The sequence below is a fragment of the Condylura cristata genome, unplaced genomic scaffold (genome assembly GCF_000260355.1).
Source record: "Condylura cristata isolate star-nosed mole 26May11 unplaced genomic scaffold, ConCri1.0 scaffold00018, whole genome shotgun sequence".
Taxonomy (NCBI): domain Eukaryota; kingdom Metazoa; phylum Chordata; class Mammalia; order Eulipotyphla; family Talpidae; genus Condylura; species Condylura cristata.
In genome coordinates this window covers 11,972,573-11,990,974 of record NW_004567119.1, presented here as the reverse complement: position 1 = coordinate 11,990,974, position 18,402 = coordinate 11,972,573, and the positions used below count along the sequence as shown (strand labels likewise).

Below are 18,402 nucleotides of genomic sequence, written 5' to 3'. Positions count from 1 at the left end.
GGGGCCCAGGCTTTGAGCGGGAGCCGCCATAGCCACACCACACGCTGCACACACAGTGTCACATACTCAGACCACACACAGTGCACACAGCACACGCCACACCACCCAGAAAGCTCACCTCCGGGGGTGGTGGGGCTGGGGGTGAGAACCGGCTACAACCAGCAAGGCTGATACCCCAAAGCTTGGAGTGAAAGAATCTTAACTTCAGGGGTCAGTGACATGACAATTCATTGACTGATTGGTCCATTAATTAAGTAATTTCGTAACCAGAGGGAAACGTAACTAGACATAAACTGCCATGCCCGCCACAGACAACTCTCATTTCTCTCTTCAGAGTGTATCAGAAGTGGGACTTTCCATGTCTGATCTCATCGAATCGTGTTTAAGAATAAGCTGCCACCCAAAGACACAAAAGCCAAGTAAACGGAGCATCGTTCATGCACCTACCTTGTGTAGCCTTTTTCAGGACTGTTATATCTGTGTGTAGAGCCAAAGAGGAAGGTAGAAATTCCTTCTTGAGCACCATGGCTTCAATCCGAAGTGAGTAGCTAGAAGATGAAAAGTACAACTGTAGCTCTCACTGTCATGAATTTTAAAAACTTACTCTGCAAAGAAGAGAGATCAGGATTCCTTACTTTGGCACCTGAATTAAGCTGTGCAGAAAGGAGTCTGCCAGTGACAGCTTGGACACATCTCCAGTGAAAGATTTTAATTTCTTTATCTAAAAGACAAAAGGAAAGGGTAGGAGGGAAGAGAAAAAAAAAAACATGATTAAAATGCAACATTATTAAATTTCACCTCAGAACTTCATTAAGCAAATAGAATTTCAGTGCTAAGTTCACATTAATAAAAGTGTGGCGCTAAGAATATCATCGCTTGTAATATTTTGTTTTTTTACAAGAAAGAACAAATGATGAGGGTCTAACAGTCCACACAAACCAGAAAGTGGAAACCACAAAGGCCCCAGGGAGGTCACTGAGGGGATTCTGAGAGGTCAGTCGGAGGATTGAAATGTTTGGAAGTTGGAATGGGGAAGGGCGCTCACTGCTGGGAGGAGAAGCAAGAGATGGATGGCCGTCAGGACGTCTCTGCGTCATACCAAACAGCCTTATTTCGGATGTAAAATACTTTGGCTGGGCAGGGTGTAACGCCGATCTCTCTGGGAACAAATACCAGTGCACGTGCATGAGCTTTCATCAGAAGGGCCGTGCGTGCAGTCCCGCTCTCCAGAAGGAAGGTATCAGCGCTTCTACCCCCCACTCTCCACGCCCTCACAGACACTGGGGTAGGATTACGGTGGTGATTAGTTTCTGCTGCTGCTCATTTTTATTTTCTAGAATGCCTACAATGAACATCTTGTAAAAAAAAAAAAAAAAGACAATAAAGATATGACTCACACTAACCAACAGCACTGCAAGTGCAGTACACGGGTTAAAGCCAGAAGGAGACACAACAGCCGACACGCGGCCGGTTGGGGATGGAGGTGAAGAGAAAGTTCTCTGATCCTGTCACACCGCCAGCTGCACCTTCCGCACAGTGAAAAGTGGAGCAAGCCAAGACAAAGACACCGCCAGGGCCTCTGGAAGCGTCTCAGTGACCCTCTCGGGCACTGAGGGGCACCAGGCTGGTCGCTTTCCACTTCTTGCTGTTCTTTATTCAGTTTAATCTCTTCCTGCCCCCACCCCCACCACGTTGGAGGCCCATAAAAATAACATGACTTGTAAGCCTCTCGACATATAGGAAACGACAGTTCAAAAACACAAAGGAGAGGGTATTTGCCAAGATCACATACATAAATACCAACATCAACTCTGAAAACACTAGTCGAGACAGAACAGGTATACACCCTGATGTTAACTCTGGTCCCTGGGTCACCATTTTTTGCATGACAATTTTCCCTCAGTAAAACTGGAAAAAAATAGTCCTGTACAAAGATGAAAAGAAAAAACAGATGTCTTTTCGAATGAGCAGAAAAAAAACAGCCATTTACAGGACTGTGCCATTTCCCCTGCCTTAGGGTCCCGAAGTGCAAAGACCACTTGGGTCTTGCTATATTTAAAGGCAGATGGGACCTCTGGTTTAGTTCGACTCAAGTCAGTTCCTAGTTCTGGAACTAAGGAGGCCCCAGGAAGAAGATCCTTCTGGACTGGTTCCACAACCCTCTATATATGGGCAGGGGCAGCGTGAGGCTGTGCCTTCTTAGGCCTTATATGTAGCGCGAGCAAGGCTCCTGAAATAACACCAGTTTTCTGTCTCATGCATAGGAACAAGTCGTGCTTAAGTAAACTTGGCAGATACTTCTATTAATCATGAGCTACACCGTAACCAAACAATGATTAATCTTCACTTATGTAAAGAGCTCCAAATATTTATGGATTTCAAGTGAATGGTGATAAAAAGATAGTATTTAACTGAAATGCCACGTAGACAGCCTTAATTCCATTTCAAAATGAGATTTATGTTCATTAAAAGGGATTATGGTACCCCGCAGTGGTAGGGAGGTAAAAGGAGCAGTGAACAAACCCTATAATTACTATGCATTCTCATCCTCATCAAAATGCATTTATCAAACATTGTTAGGCTTAATTTTGTCGGCTGAGCAAGTGACTCTCATGATGACCCAGCTGGGCCCGGTTTCTGTCCTAACAACAGCAGCAAGCTCCTCAGTTTCCCACAGGCCGGAAGGCTGGCTCCCTCATCCAGCCCCGTCCGCTACCTCGTCCCACACACCACAGGATTCACGGCAGCACACCCACTGGAGAGAAGACACTGGAGAGAAGACACTTCCTCCAGGTTCCCCCCACCCCCAGCGGCAGAGAAAACAAAGCTTAGGAGAGACATGAGGCCACGCACCCTGCTTCCAGGAGAACGGAAAAGTCTACCAGCCCAGCCCTGGACAGGATTTGACACCCCGAGAGCAGAGAGGCCCGGCCTGGGCCGAGGGAAGGGCCGGTGGCTGCTGCGGGATGCGCTTCCTCAGTCCCCACAGCTCCCAACTCAGGCCTCCTCCCCAGGCCTCTCAGGGGAGACTTCAGGACCAGGGCACACTCCTGACCCCTTACTTCTGGGTCTGCAGCTTGCAAGCACGAACCCACGTTTGGGGAGAGATGCGCAATCACGCCAGATAAAGGATCTGTGGTAAAGGACTGAGGAACGCAGACAACACATTAACCTTGGCTGGCTGGTCAGCTGAGAAGGCAGCAGAGAGAAGGGCTGTTTCCGTTCGCATTTTCCAGCCTGCTGATAAGATTACAGTATTATTTGGGAGCCACTCTCTGAGAGCAGAGGTGATGAAAGGCTGGGGCTGGCTCAGAGCAAGCAGAGTTTTGAGAACCTTTGCTCTTCCTTCCTCAGAGGAGGCAGGGACCAGCAGAAGGGACCGCCCTGGGGTCAGACCCAGCAGGTTCCAATCCGCCCTCCTCTCCTCATGTCACCCTGCAAGTTCTAGACAAGCTGTGGGAGCCTCTCATTCACATTTATGAAATGGGCATGATTTGCACGGGGATGACAGCTGAGACGGGAAAAGGCACAAGGTGATGTAAAAATAAGCTGTTATTTAAAAAAAAAAAAAAAGGAAAAAAGGGGCATAATTTGAAGCTTTGCTGTGAGCACTAAATGGACGGGGGAAAAAGAATCATAAGCATGATTTACTGAGTTCAGTGTGCCGGCTTCTGGGCTCAGCACCTGGAAGACACACTTGTCCCCCTTAACCAAATTTTGCCTTGCCCAGGGTCTAGGACGTGAGGCCACTCGAATGTGTCGTCCCTTCTTGGACCGACAATGAGCACAGGTTAGCCCACAGGCTTCCTAACGTGGGGATATGGTTCACGTCAGCACGTGAAGCATTTTTCTGCCACATTCCTAATCCTCTCTCCCTGGCTCCACCTCCTCCTTGGCCTCATCCCACCCTCCACCCTCCTCCAGAGCAGACTCAGGGCCACAGACTCCACGGCCAGCTTGGGCCCTGGGCGGGAGGTGCTGGGCTCACAGCACTCAGAGCTGCGATAGTTCATGCCTGCAGGGGGTTGGCAGTGAGGGGGGCTGACTTCCCTGTGCAGCACTGACGCCCTCCGCCCCCAACAACGCATTCAGGGAGGGGTATCAGGCAGCCTGGAGAGAGTCAGGGTGTTCCGGCTGGAGGAAGCTCCCAGAGTTTGAGTTGGGAGGGTGTGGTGAGCAGAAGCCAAGAGTCGGTACTGTAAACAACAAGTGTCACCAAGCTTGTCAGAGATCCAGACAGAGGATGGCCCTGGGGAGAAGCAGCAGAGGGCCAAGGGATGGAGAACATTTCAGAGCCCAGGCCAAGTTTCACCACCACAGACACTGTCTCGGGGTTAGCTGCGGGTGACAGGGTGCCCCTGGAACTCGGCACCGAGTGGGTTTCTCCTTTTGAATTATATCCCACACACCTCTCAAAGAACAGAATTTTTTTTATAAATGAGAGGTTTGACAGCTAATAAGTTGCTGCTGTGAAAGATCCTCCAGGCTTCCACAGCTTTTGCATTCTCTAATTACCTCTGAATTTTAAATTAGCAGAGATGTTAAGAAACCTGCATCTAACTTCTACCTATTCGCACAGGAGCTGGCGGCCACCCTCCCGCCTAACTTCCATTCAGTGAGCAGTGCAGAGCTTTGCCGAGTACCTGAGCCAGCCCCAGCCAAGCGGATCCTCAAAAACTGAGGTCATAAGGAGTGGGCCCCAGAGCAATCCTGGGAGCCAAGAAGGAGCCACAGCAGGCAAATTCAAGAACAACGAAACCTTTGAAAAACCCCAAGTAATTAAATCCTATCCATCCAGATTAAAAGTAATTAATTTTAAAATTGAAGTCAAGATGCATTCACTATAATAGATGTTCCAGGTGCGCACCAGTGAGAATCAAGACTGAGTTCACCCCCAAGCACCCATACACCCCTTCTGTCCTTCAATATGTAAGTTCAGTGAGGACTTAATGTACCTTTCCCTCAACATTTTAAGACCCTTTCCTAACATTAACTAGATGCTGCTAAATAATTAAACTTGGTTTAGGTAAATGACACTTAATTAAGAAAGAGAAAGCCCCAAGTAGAGAGAAGTTCAGGTTGCCATACGTACCTAGAAATTGCGAATATATATATATATACATATATATTGTTTTTAAGATTTATTTATTTGTGCATACAGAACTGGGGTACAGGTCAGAGATGCGGAGGCTGAGAGGATTCACCAGAGACAGAGTGGGGAGCAGAACAGGCAGATCGACGAAGTACACTGCTGAGGGGAGCAGCGGGCGGGTCAGGAGAGGTCTGCCGCGCCATGTGGGTCAGCTCTGGGGAAGGGGAGGGTAGAACTCATGCTCAAGTGGCTTTAGCTTCTCCGTGCTGTGCTTTAATCTGCTGTGCCACCAGGGAGGCCCAAAAGTTATACTCTTAAAAACTGTTATTCAAATGTTCAGAAGCAATGTACTCACAAAATTTTTTTTTTAATTTTTTGGGGTCCACTTCTTTAGAAATTAAAAACTATCACAATTTTGGAAGGTTTTGTAAATTATTTTGTGTTTTCCCCGTCACCTGCCTAATTGTTCAAAAATTGAGTTAATTCAGACTGAAAGAAGTCAGTAACGAACACTGTGTGCTCCATTGGTCTCAGCCACTTCCCACTTTCAGTCAACTATATAGACATCAATGAACAATTTACCTGCCTTTCCAAACATCTAGAGCATCTCTGCAAGAGCAGTGGCATTGGGCCACACTGATGGCACAGGGGTTAAAAATCTCAGCACTATCAAGCTATCCACAGCCACTGCGGCACGAGTTCAATTCCCAGCCAGGGAGTGGCCCACAGGGCCCAGCAGACCTTTCCTGTCTCACCTGCTGCTCCCCTCAGCAGTGTGTTTCAGTGGATCCACCTGTTCTGCTCCCCACTCTGTCACTGCTGGATCCTCTCATCTGTCTCCCCACGCCCCACATTTCTGGCCTAGACCCGAATTCTTGTATGCATAAATAAAGAAAAATAAATCTTTAAAAAAAAAGTGGCCTTTTCTTTTTAAAAGTCTAGGCACTATATGACACCCCAGATGTACCCTAGGCAGAGATCATAGATTATGGAAAAGGGAACTAAAAATGTATTAAGCTCCCACGGGCCAAGTACCACGTTAGACGTATAACTAGAGTTTAGTCATCTTGACCTGATGAGGTGAGTGTAATTATCCTCACTTTACAGGCGAGGAAACGAGAGTTCACAGGAGTTAAGAAACTTGCCCCAGTTCCTCAATGAAGGGCACAGCTCCAATTTACACCTGGATTCTCTGGCCCATAACCCAGGCTCTTCCGACCTGGTCATTTTTATTTCCACTTGAGAACTCTTGGCCCCAGGTAGGAGAGAGACTGCTCCCCGCTTAAGAGTTGGACATGCCTAAAAATATCAGGCTTGTCGCTTCAACCCTAACAGCCAAGATTCCCACGCCAAATTCCTTACCTCCTCTGACTCTGGCAAAAGCTTAAGAATTTCTCGCAAGTTCTCTGATCCATAATGCTCACTCTTTCCTTGATGAATATCTTCTACGATGGACTGGGGAGACCTTGAAAAGATAAATTAGGCAGATTCCATTGCCCGTTTGCCAGAGTGCCCAAGAAACACAAGCCAGTGGAAATGAAAACAATCTGCCTCCACCCTCTTTCCACCCCGGGTCTGCAGGCTCAGCAGCCCCACTGCGAGCCAACCCAGATATTCTGCTATACAGCACCTATCCCGCAAAATCACCCCTGGGTACCCCAGAAAGGCCACAACTGCAATGGCCATTGGGAGTCTTCTCTGGGGACAGAAAAACCATCCCGGTGGTCTCCCTGGGGACCCATGTAAATCTGACTCCAGCTGGGTGGCGGCACACGAGCAGGGAGGCTGAACCATGGGTGGGACTAAAATGAGTGCAAGTTCCAAATGAGTGCAAACATCTTACTTCTTAAATTGCTTAAGAAATATTCCAATGTTCATGCTCCGTTTTGCATCCAAGATGGTAATCTAGAAAAAAATAGACACCATAAATAGAAGATGGTTAAAGCTCAAATAAAAAAGAACTGGAGGAAGGGGGTCACTTAAAAATCTATCAAAATTGACAAGAGGATAACTGGATGATTCATCAATATTCCTAGTATAGTCTTGTGATTATTAAAGTATTACCACTTCCCCCAATTTTTGCAGCATTACTTAACTAAATTAGATCTATTTTTAAACATATTTCTAAATAAGGTGTATTTTTTTTTAAATAAGGTGTTTTTTTTTTTTTTTTAAAGATTTATTTATTTGTGCATAGAGAACTGGGGTACAGGCCAGAGGCTCAGGGGCAGTGAGAGGATTCAGAGCAGAACAGGCAGATCGACGAAGTACACTGCTGAGGGGAGCAGCGGGCGGGTCAGGAGAGGTCTGCCTCGCCATGTGGTCACCTCCGGGGAAGGCGGGAATCGAACTCATGCGGAAGCAGCTTTAGATTCTTAGTGCTATGCTTTAACCCGCTACGCCACCAGGGAGGGCCAAATAAGGTGTATTTTTAATTCCCTTCTAGAATGCAGCCTACAAAGCCTGCTTGTAGACATCCCACTGATTGAGAAAAAATTTTCTTACACAAGACTAGCGATAAAGGATTGATGACAAAAATATACGGAGAACTGATGAAACTCAACAAAAATAAACAACCCCATCAAAAAATGGGCAGAAGAGCTAAAAAGACACTTCTCCAAAGAGGAAATGCAGATGGCCAACAGGCATATGAAAAAATGTTCAACATCTCTTGCAATAAAGGAGACACAAATTAAAACCACCATGAGATACCACCTCACCCCAGTGAGAACGGCACATCTTCAAACACCTAGCAACAACAAATGTTGGCGAGGATGTGGAGAAAGAGGAACTCTCCTGCACTGCTGGTGGGAGTGCAAACTAGTACAACCATTATGGAAAAGTGTTTGGAGGTTCCTGAAACTGCTAGACATGGACCTTCCCTACAACCCAGCAATCCCACTCCTAGGTATCTACCCAAAAGACACAAAAACACTGATTCAAAAAGATGCCTGCACCCCCATGTTCATTGCTGCTTTATTTACAATTGGAAAGACATGGAAACAGCCCAAATGCCCAAAAATGGATGACTGGATTAAAAAGATGTGGTACATATACACAGAATATTACTCAGCAACCAAAAAAATAATAATAATAATAAACACATGCCTTTTGCAGCAACATGGATGGAGCTGGAAAAGATCATGCTCAGTGAAATAAGCCAGGAAGAAAAGGAAAAATATCGGATGGTTTTTCTCATAGCAGGAATATAATGGACGAGGTGAGAAAATAATGATAATGATGAACAGCTATATACCAGAGACATTTTGTGGGGGTGGAGTGGGGAATGGGATCAAAAACAGTGTGGGGAGGGAAATACACTAGACTATGGTGATGGCACAGGGGTAATTTGGTAATGGGAAGCCCACGGGGATGACAACTGGAAAAATGCACTAAATGATGTAAAAATAAACATATTACAATTTTTTTTAAAAAGCCTGTTTGTAAGTAGATGTGTTAAATAGATGTGCACAGCAAGAATCATAAGATTTGAACTAATAAGGCAAAGCATAACTAAACATATTAAAGAGTGAATCTCCACCCTGGTGTAGGGATGTGAAAGAAACAATACTGTTATTTGAGAATATTTTTTTCAGCCTGTGTGTATGCAATAACACTTTCAGGAGGAGGTAAGAAAGAATCCTCTATTTTATTTACTTAGATTTTTAAAATGGAAAACTTGTGTGCTGTTGCAAGTTCGGGTTGGCATTTTAACATTTCTGGCATCAGGAGTATCTGACAACATCTGCATTTTTGGTCTAATGAAATATGGTAGCTATATTAACCTAGATTTCTGGCTGCAACAGATTTTTTTAGCTATTCAAAGTTAATACTTTGGAAATGTTTTATTAGACTAGAAATTAGTCTTCTGGGAAGGGGCAAGTACAGAAACTAGTTCTTTCTCTGGAAGTAAATACCAGGGTGCATGATGGGGAAAATAATCCTAAAACTCATGCACTGTTGCCGGTTTGTTTTGTGGGCAGGGGAAGCAAGCACGAATAGGATCACTGTTATAATGCTCTTCCTTTCCAAATGTATGTGTTTCATGATGAACAAAAGAGAATCAGCTTTCAGATTAAATTCCGGATCTCTGGATCTGCTTCTCAGCTTATAAGCATCAGCAAGACTGTTAACCAAAGTTAACAGCACTTCCTGGCTGAAAGCTTAAATTTTTACAAGAGTATGGTTGCCTTCTTTTGAAGACTAGTTTTAAACAATCACACTGTTTGTTATCCTAGAAGTTTATTTCATGTTAACACAATCACCTGCTAGCCATAAAATAAACTCCCAACCTAAAAGTGCAGGCTCCTTACGGGAAGCCGTCCCCAGGTGGCAGTTCAAGTTCAGTGTGAATGAAGGCAAGCAGGGTAGAGAGAAGAAGGTGGGGATAAGATCTGTCACTCATACCCGTTAAGGAGAAAGTTCATACTGAGAGAAGGACTCTAAGTCTAATAAGACAGAAAACCACGCTTCACAAAAATCAGTGTACACGACGGTGCTATGCACGTATCTAAAGAATAACTCCCCTGTACACACATGTCCAGAAAGCAGAAATATCTTCTTTTCTTGTTCTCATGAAATCACCACCTCCTGCTATATTTAACCCTCCAAGGCAGCAGCCCCCACCCCCACGCTCCAAGCCCCACCCTCATCCGCTGCCTCCGCAACCCTCCGGGACTCTGCACACTTGGCTTAGTTCCACAGCCATTGTTGCTAGAGAAATGATGGAGAAATTGCTCATTATTCCTATTTGACAGATAAGGAAGTGGAGCCGCGGAGATGTCATTTTTTATAAACTTCCCCAAAGCAGTTCTAGAACTGAAATGCTAGCTGGCTCTTCTGCTCCTTCACGCTCTGGATCCTGTGAGTGTTGGTATCGCTGAGACTACAGCCCAGAGTAGCTCTCCCCTCACTGGGATGCCTGAGCAGGTGTGCAGAAAGGGCCTGACCCCGCCCTCCTGTGACCCCAGAGTTGGATCAGTGTGCCGAGAGCCCCCAGACCCGGCCCGTCCTGGGCCCAAACTATCTCTACAGCTTGAAGCAACACTTTGGCAGCTACCACCAATGCAGGAGAATTCAGTGAAAGTCAAAAAACCTGGACAGGACATTAGTGCGCACCATCCAGGGGAAACAAAGGCCGGACCTCGTCCAAAGGAGAACTCGAGACAGCGATCACCCCAGGGACGATCCCTGTCTCCTGGCATCTCAGGTTTGCCTAGTCTGTGAGCGGCCTCTGTCTCACAGGTTATCACACCGATCCCCCAGAGCAGCGTTGTAAAAGGGTTCGTTAGAAGCCTTTAAAGAGGGTTATCGCCGGGCATGTAAACCAGCTTATCTGACTTCCCAAATGCACGTGGCCTGGTGGTGTTCGGAACCGGTCAGACAGTGGAGTCTGCACCAGGGCTCCCTGTGGACTCGCTGGCTACACAGGCTGAGGCCAGGCAGGTCCCCGAGGGGGGCCTCCTGCCTCCTCACCTGGTCCATTAACCTGCAGTCGGGGGCTCCCTGGTGGCCTAGGCGTGGAGTCTCAGCGTCGTCACCACCAAGGCCTGAGTTCCACCCCCAGCCAGGGAGCTGACACACATGGCACAGCAGACCTCCCCTGTCTCGCCCGCTGCTCCCCTCAGCGTATTTCACAGGAACCTGCTCTGCTCCCCATTCTGTCTGTGGTGACTCCCTGTACCTCTGGCCTATACCTCAATTCTTCTACACAAAAATAAAATCTTTTAAAACAAGAAAAAAATCTGTGACCAGCTTTTCCAGAGTCAGGCCTGCAACAGCAACACAGTGGGCCCATGGGCTGTGGAGGGCCAGGGGTGCAGGAGGCTGTACCCCAGGGATGAGGTGGGGGTGACACATCTCACCCCCAGACTTCCCAGTAGGACCGGAGAGCTGCCTGCAGACCGCCAGGAGGCCTAGCCAGGGAAGCAGTGCTACTAGGGACTACTCAGGGAAAGGAGGGAGGCCACACCCACCCCAAATCACACCACCAACCCTTCTGTGAGCATCCTAGTACTTTCTCCGAGCACTGACCCACTCTCAGGGTGCCACCGTATCCTTCAGAGAAAGAAGAACCTTATTTTTCAGTTGCGGTAAAAAACACATTAACCGTCTTAGCTGCCTTTAAGCTCACAGTTCAGTGTCGCTGAAACGGCCGTCAGCCTCCACCCCGCCCACCGAGCTCTTTTCACACTGCACCCTCCACACTGCGGCCACTGAACACGACTCCCTCTCCTGCTCCCCAGCCCGCACGCCCAGGCTCCTTCGGCTTCCATGAATCCGATGACTCCGAGCACCTCTGATAAGAGGGAGCTTACCCGGATGTGGCAGGGACTCCATGTAGCTGGTGTCCGCAAGGATGAAGAAACTTTCAAACCACTTCTGTTGTGACAAACCAAACTTCCTCACCTACTTAAGCGACAGTAAATAGTGGCCACTTCAATCCTGCTTTTCAGAATCGAAAAATCCGCAAGTAGGATTTTAAAAATCTTCCTATGTCCTCCGATACGGACTTGACGTTCGAGTTTTAGTGGTTTTCCAGTAGGCGTTCCCTGGTTCAGTCCCACTATCTATCATATTTCTTTGGAGGATAACAAAAGGCTAAAACTGCCCCTTCCCTGAGGAGTATTTCGAGTTCGAGAGGGATTCAAGTACAGAATTTGGGAATGTCCCTCTCCCCATATCCACCACCCCCCTTGCCCAGGTTTTGTTTTGGGGGGGGAGGCAGGTGGGGAAGCGGGGGGGGGGGCAAAGACTCAACTGGGACTTTAAAAAATGATTCAGATCTATATTGCAAACACTGTCTAGTTTTGGACGGTGAGCATGTCCTAGGATTCTAGAACACCCTGTGATCCTAACAAAAGTTGCAGAGGAACGGTGATGCCTGCATTACAGCGTGGGAGAATGAAACAGCTCATGAATTGGAAAACGGCCCTTCTTCCTTCCGACTCCCTCCCTCTCCTTGTGTGAGATACGATTGCACTTATTTCCTGTATGGTCGTGTAATGCAACCGGCATCACAGTGAATGACCTCAAGTGCTCTGCTGCCTGTGTTTCCTTTGTGAATCCACGTCTGACCTACTGACACCTTGAGGTAACACCTTGGCTCCTGGTTCACTTCCGGTACTTTCTATTTCTTTGGAGGACACCAAAGGGCTGGGCTGTCCCTTCCCTTGGGAATGGTTTGGCTCCTAGAGGGATTCAGGCCCAGCTGACACGAGAGAAGGGGGATGAAGAACAGCAGCAACGGATGTACCTGGAAATTCTTAGAGCTTCGAGCAGAGAACTCTGAAGAGGTGGAGTTTAAATGGAACCTTTTTTTATTATGATTCCCAGTAATATATCTTTGTCACTTCTAATTACTTAATTATAACTTAATTATTATTGTGGTCTATAATAGCCTCTTCAAGCTAATTTTTAGGTTAACAAAGATACAAGGAGAGTAATATATTTCATCACCTCTTTTGTCTCTCCGAAATATTGTAGTCTACTTGTCTGAGAGTTGTTCACCCTAAGTTCAGTCATCCCTCCAGTCAGATGTCACTGTCTTCCAGCAACTTCCTCCTTGGGAGTATAATGGAACTTATCTGTAATGCTCTAAGCTCGGTAGAGTAGGCGCCAACCACATAATCACAGGCTGTTCCCGTAGGAGGCAGATTTCAAGGGGACATGATCTGATCCTCAGCGCCTCTGAACCCCCAGGGTGATGGCTGTGTGGTAACATGTGGCAATGCGAAGTTTCCAGCGCCAGATGCACCCCTGCGCCAAGCGTGTGGCCTGGGCATTCTCCAGCCCACACAGACAGGTGGTGAGGACTGATACTTCCCACCCTGGGCTCCACTGACGACAGGTATCATCTGCACACCTATGTTCACAGCAGCGTCACTGACAACAGCCACAAGGAGGAAGCAACTCACGTGTCCATCCGTCATCAGTGAATAAACAAAAAGTAAATCAAAAGGTGTTTACCTACAGTGGGCTAAATTAAAATTCGGACACAGATTAAAAGATGGATGAGGCTTGAGGATACTATGCAAAGTGAAACAAGCCTGTCACAGGAGACAAATACGCAAACGAGGTGCCTCTTCCTCTTCCACTTCAGAGGGGAAGGGGGTGGGGAGGGGTGGCAAGTGGCTCAGCGCTTCAGGTGTGCCAGGTGAGCGCCCTCTGGGACGGAGGGTAAAGTGGTCACATGATAAAGTGGATGTCTTAGCGCCAATGAAGTATATGCGAAACAATGGTCTATGATGGTAAATACTCTTTTACCACCTATTAAAAAAATAATCATTATTCCTTCTGAGTTTTTTTTTTTTTAATTAAAGAAAAGAAGGGAAGATCTACTTAAGATCCACGCAAGAAGGACCCTTTTCCTGAATCTTAGGTCTGACCTGGAAATTAACGTGTCCACACGCCCTCATTCAGTCTTTCCTTCAGAATTCCTGAAACTCAGCAAGCAGCGCTAAGAGAATGGTGAGAAGTGACCTCCTGCACAACAAGGAACGAGCGCTGGAAGCAGGGGCAGAGGCCAGGCTACTAACGAAATGGCTCCTTGCTCCTTGCAACCGGAGAGGCTGCCCCCAGGAAATACAGCCTCTCCCGGGAGGGCGCCTGTCCTAGGGGCCACGCTGGGGGCCCCAGGGCTGCTCCTGCAGACTCCGCCCAAAGCCATCTCACTCACATCAGATCCCAGGTTTTTCTGCCATTTGATAATAACTAGGCTGCTGCCCATTTCAACCGGGCCCATCACACAGCAACAAGAGCCCCCAAGTGAATTGGCGAAGGGAAGTGAGAATGTTCTGAAGCGACAGAGTCCGATATTGTTAGTCGCAGCATTCAACGATGCAGAGAGCTGTTGCGCCCGCCAGAGCCCGGCTGGGGCGGGGGGCTGATCAGTGAACCCCATCTCTGGCCTATTTTCTCTGCTCCTCTTCCACAAATTCAAAAATGATGCACTTCGATTCCCACGAGTCCAGGCACACAGCGCCCTTCCCTTGTCCACCTGGTTCCCTGATGACCTCTTCTCCCAAGCTGCATGCTCCTGATTTACCCTGTGACTTCATGACGTTTCCTGGCTGGAAACGGAGACGACCCACAATGCAGTGTCCACTCCGCTCCTGCTCCAGAGCGGCCGCTTTCAGGGAACGTCCTATAACGCGGTGGCTTTAGTTTTTGTCTCAAAACAACACATTTAGGCCCTCCCTGGTGGCGCAGCGGGCTAAAGCTCAGCACTGCAAGCTGACTGCAGTTGCTTGAGCATGAGTTCGATCCCCACCTGCCCTGGAGGTGACCACAGGGCGCGGCAGACCTCTCCTGACCCGCCCGCTGCTCCCCTCAGCAGTGTACTTCGTCGATCTGCCTGTTCTGCTCCCCGCTCTGTCTCTGGTGAATCCTCTCACCCTCCGCATCTCTGGCCTGTACCCCAGTTCTGTATGAATGAATAAATAAATCTTTAAAAACAACACCACCACCACATTTAGTGTTGGCTGGAAAGAGGCTTCCTAGAAAGTCTCTCTGGAGTCCTCAAGGCAGAGAGCTGAGAACCCAGGCTTCTCACACTCACTGGAGGGAAAATTCAAAGCGAAACCCCCAAGGATGTAGGTGACTTCATGACGTAACCTAACAAAAGCCATCTTGTCCCAGAGCGGCCACCTCATCGCCATCACCGAACAGAGGAAGTCAGGTTTTGTTCCAGCGGACACCCAAGGATTCTGGGGCGCTCTGGGCGGTGAGCTGAGCCGGCGGGGGCCTCCCACGGGTCCCCAACCCCCGGCGCGGGAGGCTGCCGCTCCCCACTCCGCCCTCCCTGGCGTTGCGGGACACACTCGGGCTGGGCTGGCCTCTGGGCCACGCTGGCCGGCCCCCTCGGGCCCCATGCTTACCTCTTGTCGCGCCTCCCTGAAGGACGACTGCAAAGTCCCGCCTCGCCTGGGAAGGGCAGGCTTGCAGGGCTCCTCCTGCTGCCCGAAGAGCTCCTCGATGGTCTTCGCGTCGATCTGGTAGTGGTGCTGCTTCCTGGCCGCCAAGGTCCAGATGTTGGTTTTGCCGCGAACTTGATCCTCGGGAATGGTTTTCCAAAAGAAGCTTCTCAGGCGCTTTTTCTTGCCCAGGTGGCTGTAGCCGTTCATGTGAGAAGCCGGGGGCAGTCCCGGAGGCGGCGGGGGGAGGGTGGGCCCCCCAGGAAGTGGAGGTGGGGGGGGAGGAGCAGGAGAGGGGGGCAGCCCTGCCCCCGGAAACGCACATGGTGGAGTTGAAGGGGGCGGCGGCGGGGGTGGCGACTGCCCGATCATGAGTCCAGCCGCCGAGGCCACGTGCCCATTTTCCTTATCGCTGACCAGGGACACACAGTTCATCACATGCATAGTACTTGCGCCTTCTAGGGACAAAGTCTTGACCGTGGGGAAGCCGACCCTGTCAAACGCGTGTCCCGCTCGTGCGCCCGCTAGGCCGTGGTGGGAGAGCGTCGCAGCCTGCGCTGGGCCATCGCAGACCTGAAAGGATAAACGGAGGTCAGGAGGGTGTTCATCCCGCGCTCCCTCCGAGCCTGTCCTCCCCCGGGGGCTGGGTGTCAAAATCAAGAAGGGGCGAGACACCCCAGAGTGCAGGGACAAGAACGGGCAGCTTTTCGGAAGGCAAAACAGACCTTATTGCCTGGAAATGCTGCAGTAAACCCCAGCTGGACAGCTGGACACCGTCCACTCAGCAGCAAGGCCGTGCTGAGAACCTGCCCTCTTCCTGAATAAACTGGGCTGCTCAGGGGTTCCCTGGGGCAATGGACAACCAACCCCCAGGGCAATCCACAAATGGCCCGGCATAGGAGTTAGTGACCCCACTGTCCAGCATGGATCTGTCCCCTACCAATGCAGGGGTCAACGGGCACCTTCCACCTGTGGGTAAGGGGCAGGGCAGACTGGCCCAACTTGTTTCCTGCGCCGCGCTCCTGCGTCCGTGATGACGCGCTTCCCCCCCAAAACAGAAAAGACACTAGAGGCGGAGATGAAAGGTTCCAACTCCAAGTTAACTCTGCAGCTTACGGAACGGTCACTTCGCCCCCTGGACTTTGGTTTTCTCATTTGTAAAATTCAGAGGTTAGGGAATGTGACGTGACCGCTCTCGTTGCATGTGATGCTATCATCCTGGATTCTAGTTCAGTCCCTCATGGGAAACGATCAGAAATTCTCTGTCACATACACACGCCGCTCGTCGGTTTCTTCTCTCGTCAGTGACTTATTTTGGGGATTTGTAGCTATACTTGACCTGGAAATGCTTGCTTTTGGTGTTAGTCTGTTAGAGGCCTGATATGAAAGTGTGGCCCCAAACCACTTCATTGCTTCAGACACAACGAGGATTTGGGGGCCAGGGGAGTTGTGCAGGTTATGGATTGAGTGGCCCCCAAATACAGGGGGTTGTGCAGGCGGGCTGCTGCTTCCAGATCCTAACAGGCCACGTGGAGGAGCTTGAGACTGGCTGTCTGCATACAGTCATCCTTCCCAAGCATTATTGTCAACATTCACACATCTGTCACAAACAAGTCAACGGTAGACGACACGGGACTAAGCTCTCTGATAGGACCGACTCGCATGTTGTGAAATGTTTTCCGCAGAACCACGTTAAAAGACAGATATTGGAGTGAAGATTTCTAAAACTGACTGCTTTTCCTCAGACGCTAGCCTGCTATTATTTTTTAGGGTCAGGTAGGTCAGTTAACCTGAGTTTCAGCATCCTCGTGTTAACAGAAAGATACACCTGCTTCATTATTCTGCACAAGAATAAAAGTGAACTAACGTGGACAGTCCTTATTTAGCTGCCTGGTTCTTTATTATTAACACGTGGTGCCATGTGTATGGTTTTATTTGCACAGGTGTTACACTGGTTTTAAAAAGTATGTACTGGGTTTATAGACGAGATGCTCAGTTATCCTTGACTGTTAGAAACTGACTTTTTAATTGCTGTCTCACTAGATTTGTCCTTTTTCAGTATTTGGTGATTCTATATAAATGATCTCTACATTACGAAAGAAATGTTTTATGAAACAATTGAATATTTAAGTTCAACTGATGTAGGTAAGAACGTTTCCAGTTATTAATTGGCTGTTTGGTTTCTGGGCCAATTTTGGCCATTGTTTTTAACCATTTTAAACACACACTTCAGTGGCATAAAGTGCAAGTTGCTCTCCTAACAGGCACTGGGTAATGCATTAGAAAGTAAAACTGAAAATATTTATCCAAGCCAACTTACAGCTCACTTGAGATGCAACTGATTTTTAAAAGGAGTTTTCACAATTATCATTAGGGGCATAACTAGGCTGTTTTCATACTTGGCACCCTAAAGCAAATGACTCACTGTCAATTACAGTTTATAGTTATATTTGAACTCTTCATTTTTCAAGACTGTGCAGGTAATCTTGGCAGCTATCCTTACATATTTTTAAATAATTCTGTACATAAAGTAGCTCATGTATAGAACAGCTGCTAATCCTCCAATTCTAGTTATGCTGGCTTTTTTTAAGATTAAAAAAAAAAAAGGTGATCGGTTAAAAAGGCTCCATCCTAGAAAGCAACAACACCTTCCATGCTGTTAGGTTAAAGCTCACAGAGCAGACACCAACAGAGAGTATACTCCTAGAAGCCAAACAGGGGAGACCGTCTTCTGACACCAGAGGCCGGAGGACTCGACTTTTGGGGCGTGGCATTGCACAGCCGAGGCAGCGGAGGAAAGTTTCTCAGAGTAAGAAGTGACACAAGTGAGCCAAGCGCATGCAGGATTCAACCTCTGCCCCATCTTGGGGGATAATGTTGTTTTGCAAAGTTAAAGAACAGAAGACAATTTACAACATTGCTCCATTTGTGTTGTGTAGCAAATTCTTTCCGAGGGTGACATACAGGGTCCTAGGCCCCCAACCGTTTCTAATGAAAAGTCCTGGGACAAGGATTAGCTAAGATGCTAATGCTTTCACTACAGGCTGCAAAAGGGCTTTAGGTCTTTGCCCTGGGCCAAGATTTCCAAGGTCAAAGAGAAGGGAGGAAGAGCAGAGTAGAGACAGCCCTCTGGCCCTTTCCACAGCCCAGGAGACACTGAGAGCATTTGATTCACTGTGGTACTGTCCACGGTGAAGGTGCACAACCATACGCCCTCGTGCAAGGAGACCCTGGCTGTTTCTCACAGCTGGTCAGTGCTGGCCAAGGAATTAGCCGCGGCTATGTCTGGAAAGGCAAGTGTCCCATCCATCTCCCCAGGACAGGCTTGTGCTTAACATTTCACCTACTGGCTGGGGAGGCCAGGGCTGAGGAAGAGAAAAAAGGTCTTAGGCTCCT

General features: G+C 48.3%; 1 protein-coding gene across 1 annotated transcript in view; it reads right to left on the bottom strand.

Annotated features, from left to right (window-relative positions):
- FHDC1 (FH2 domain containing 1) overlaps positions 1–15,498 on the bottom strand; it is a 29,045-nt gene extending 13,547 nt beyond the window's left edge. The window contains exons 1-5 of the mRNA XM_004685332.2: positions 14,971–15,498; positions 6,936–6,997; positions 6,455–6,557; positions 636–721; positions 448–548 (exon numbers count right to left, since the gene is read on the bottom strand). Coding sequence (XP_004685389.1) covers positions 448–548; positions 636–721; positions 6,455–6,557; positions 6,936–6,997; positions 14,971–15,450 — 832 coding nt within the window. The 5' untranslated portion in view covers positions 15,451–15,498. The remainder of the gene's footprint in view (positions 1–447; positions 549–635; positions 722–6,454; positions 6,558–6,935; positions 6,998–14,970) is intronic.
- Between the last annotated feature and the right edge of the window lie 2,904 nt (positions 15,499–18,402).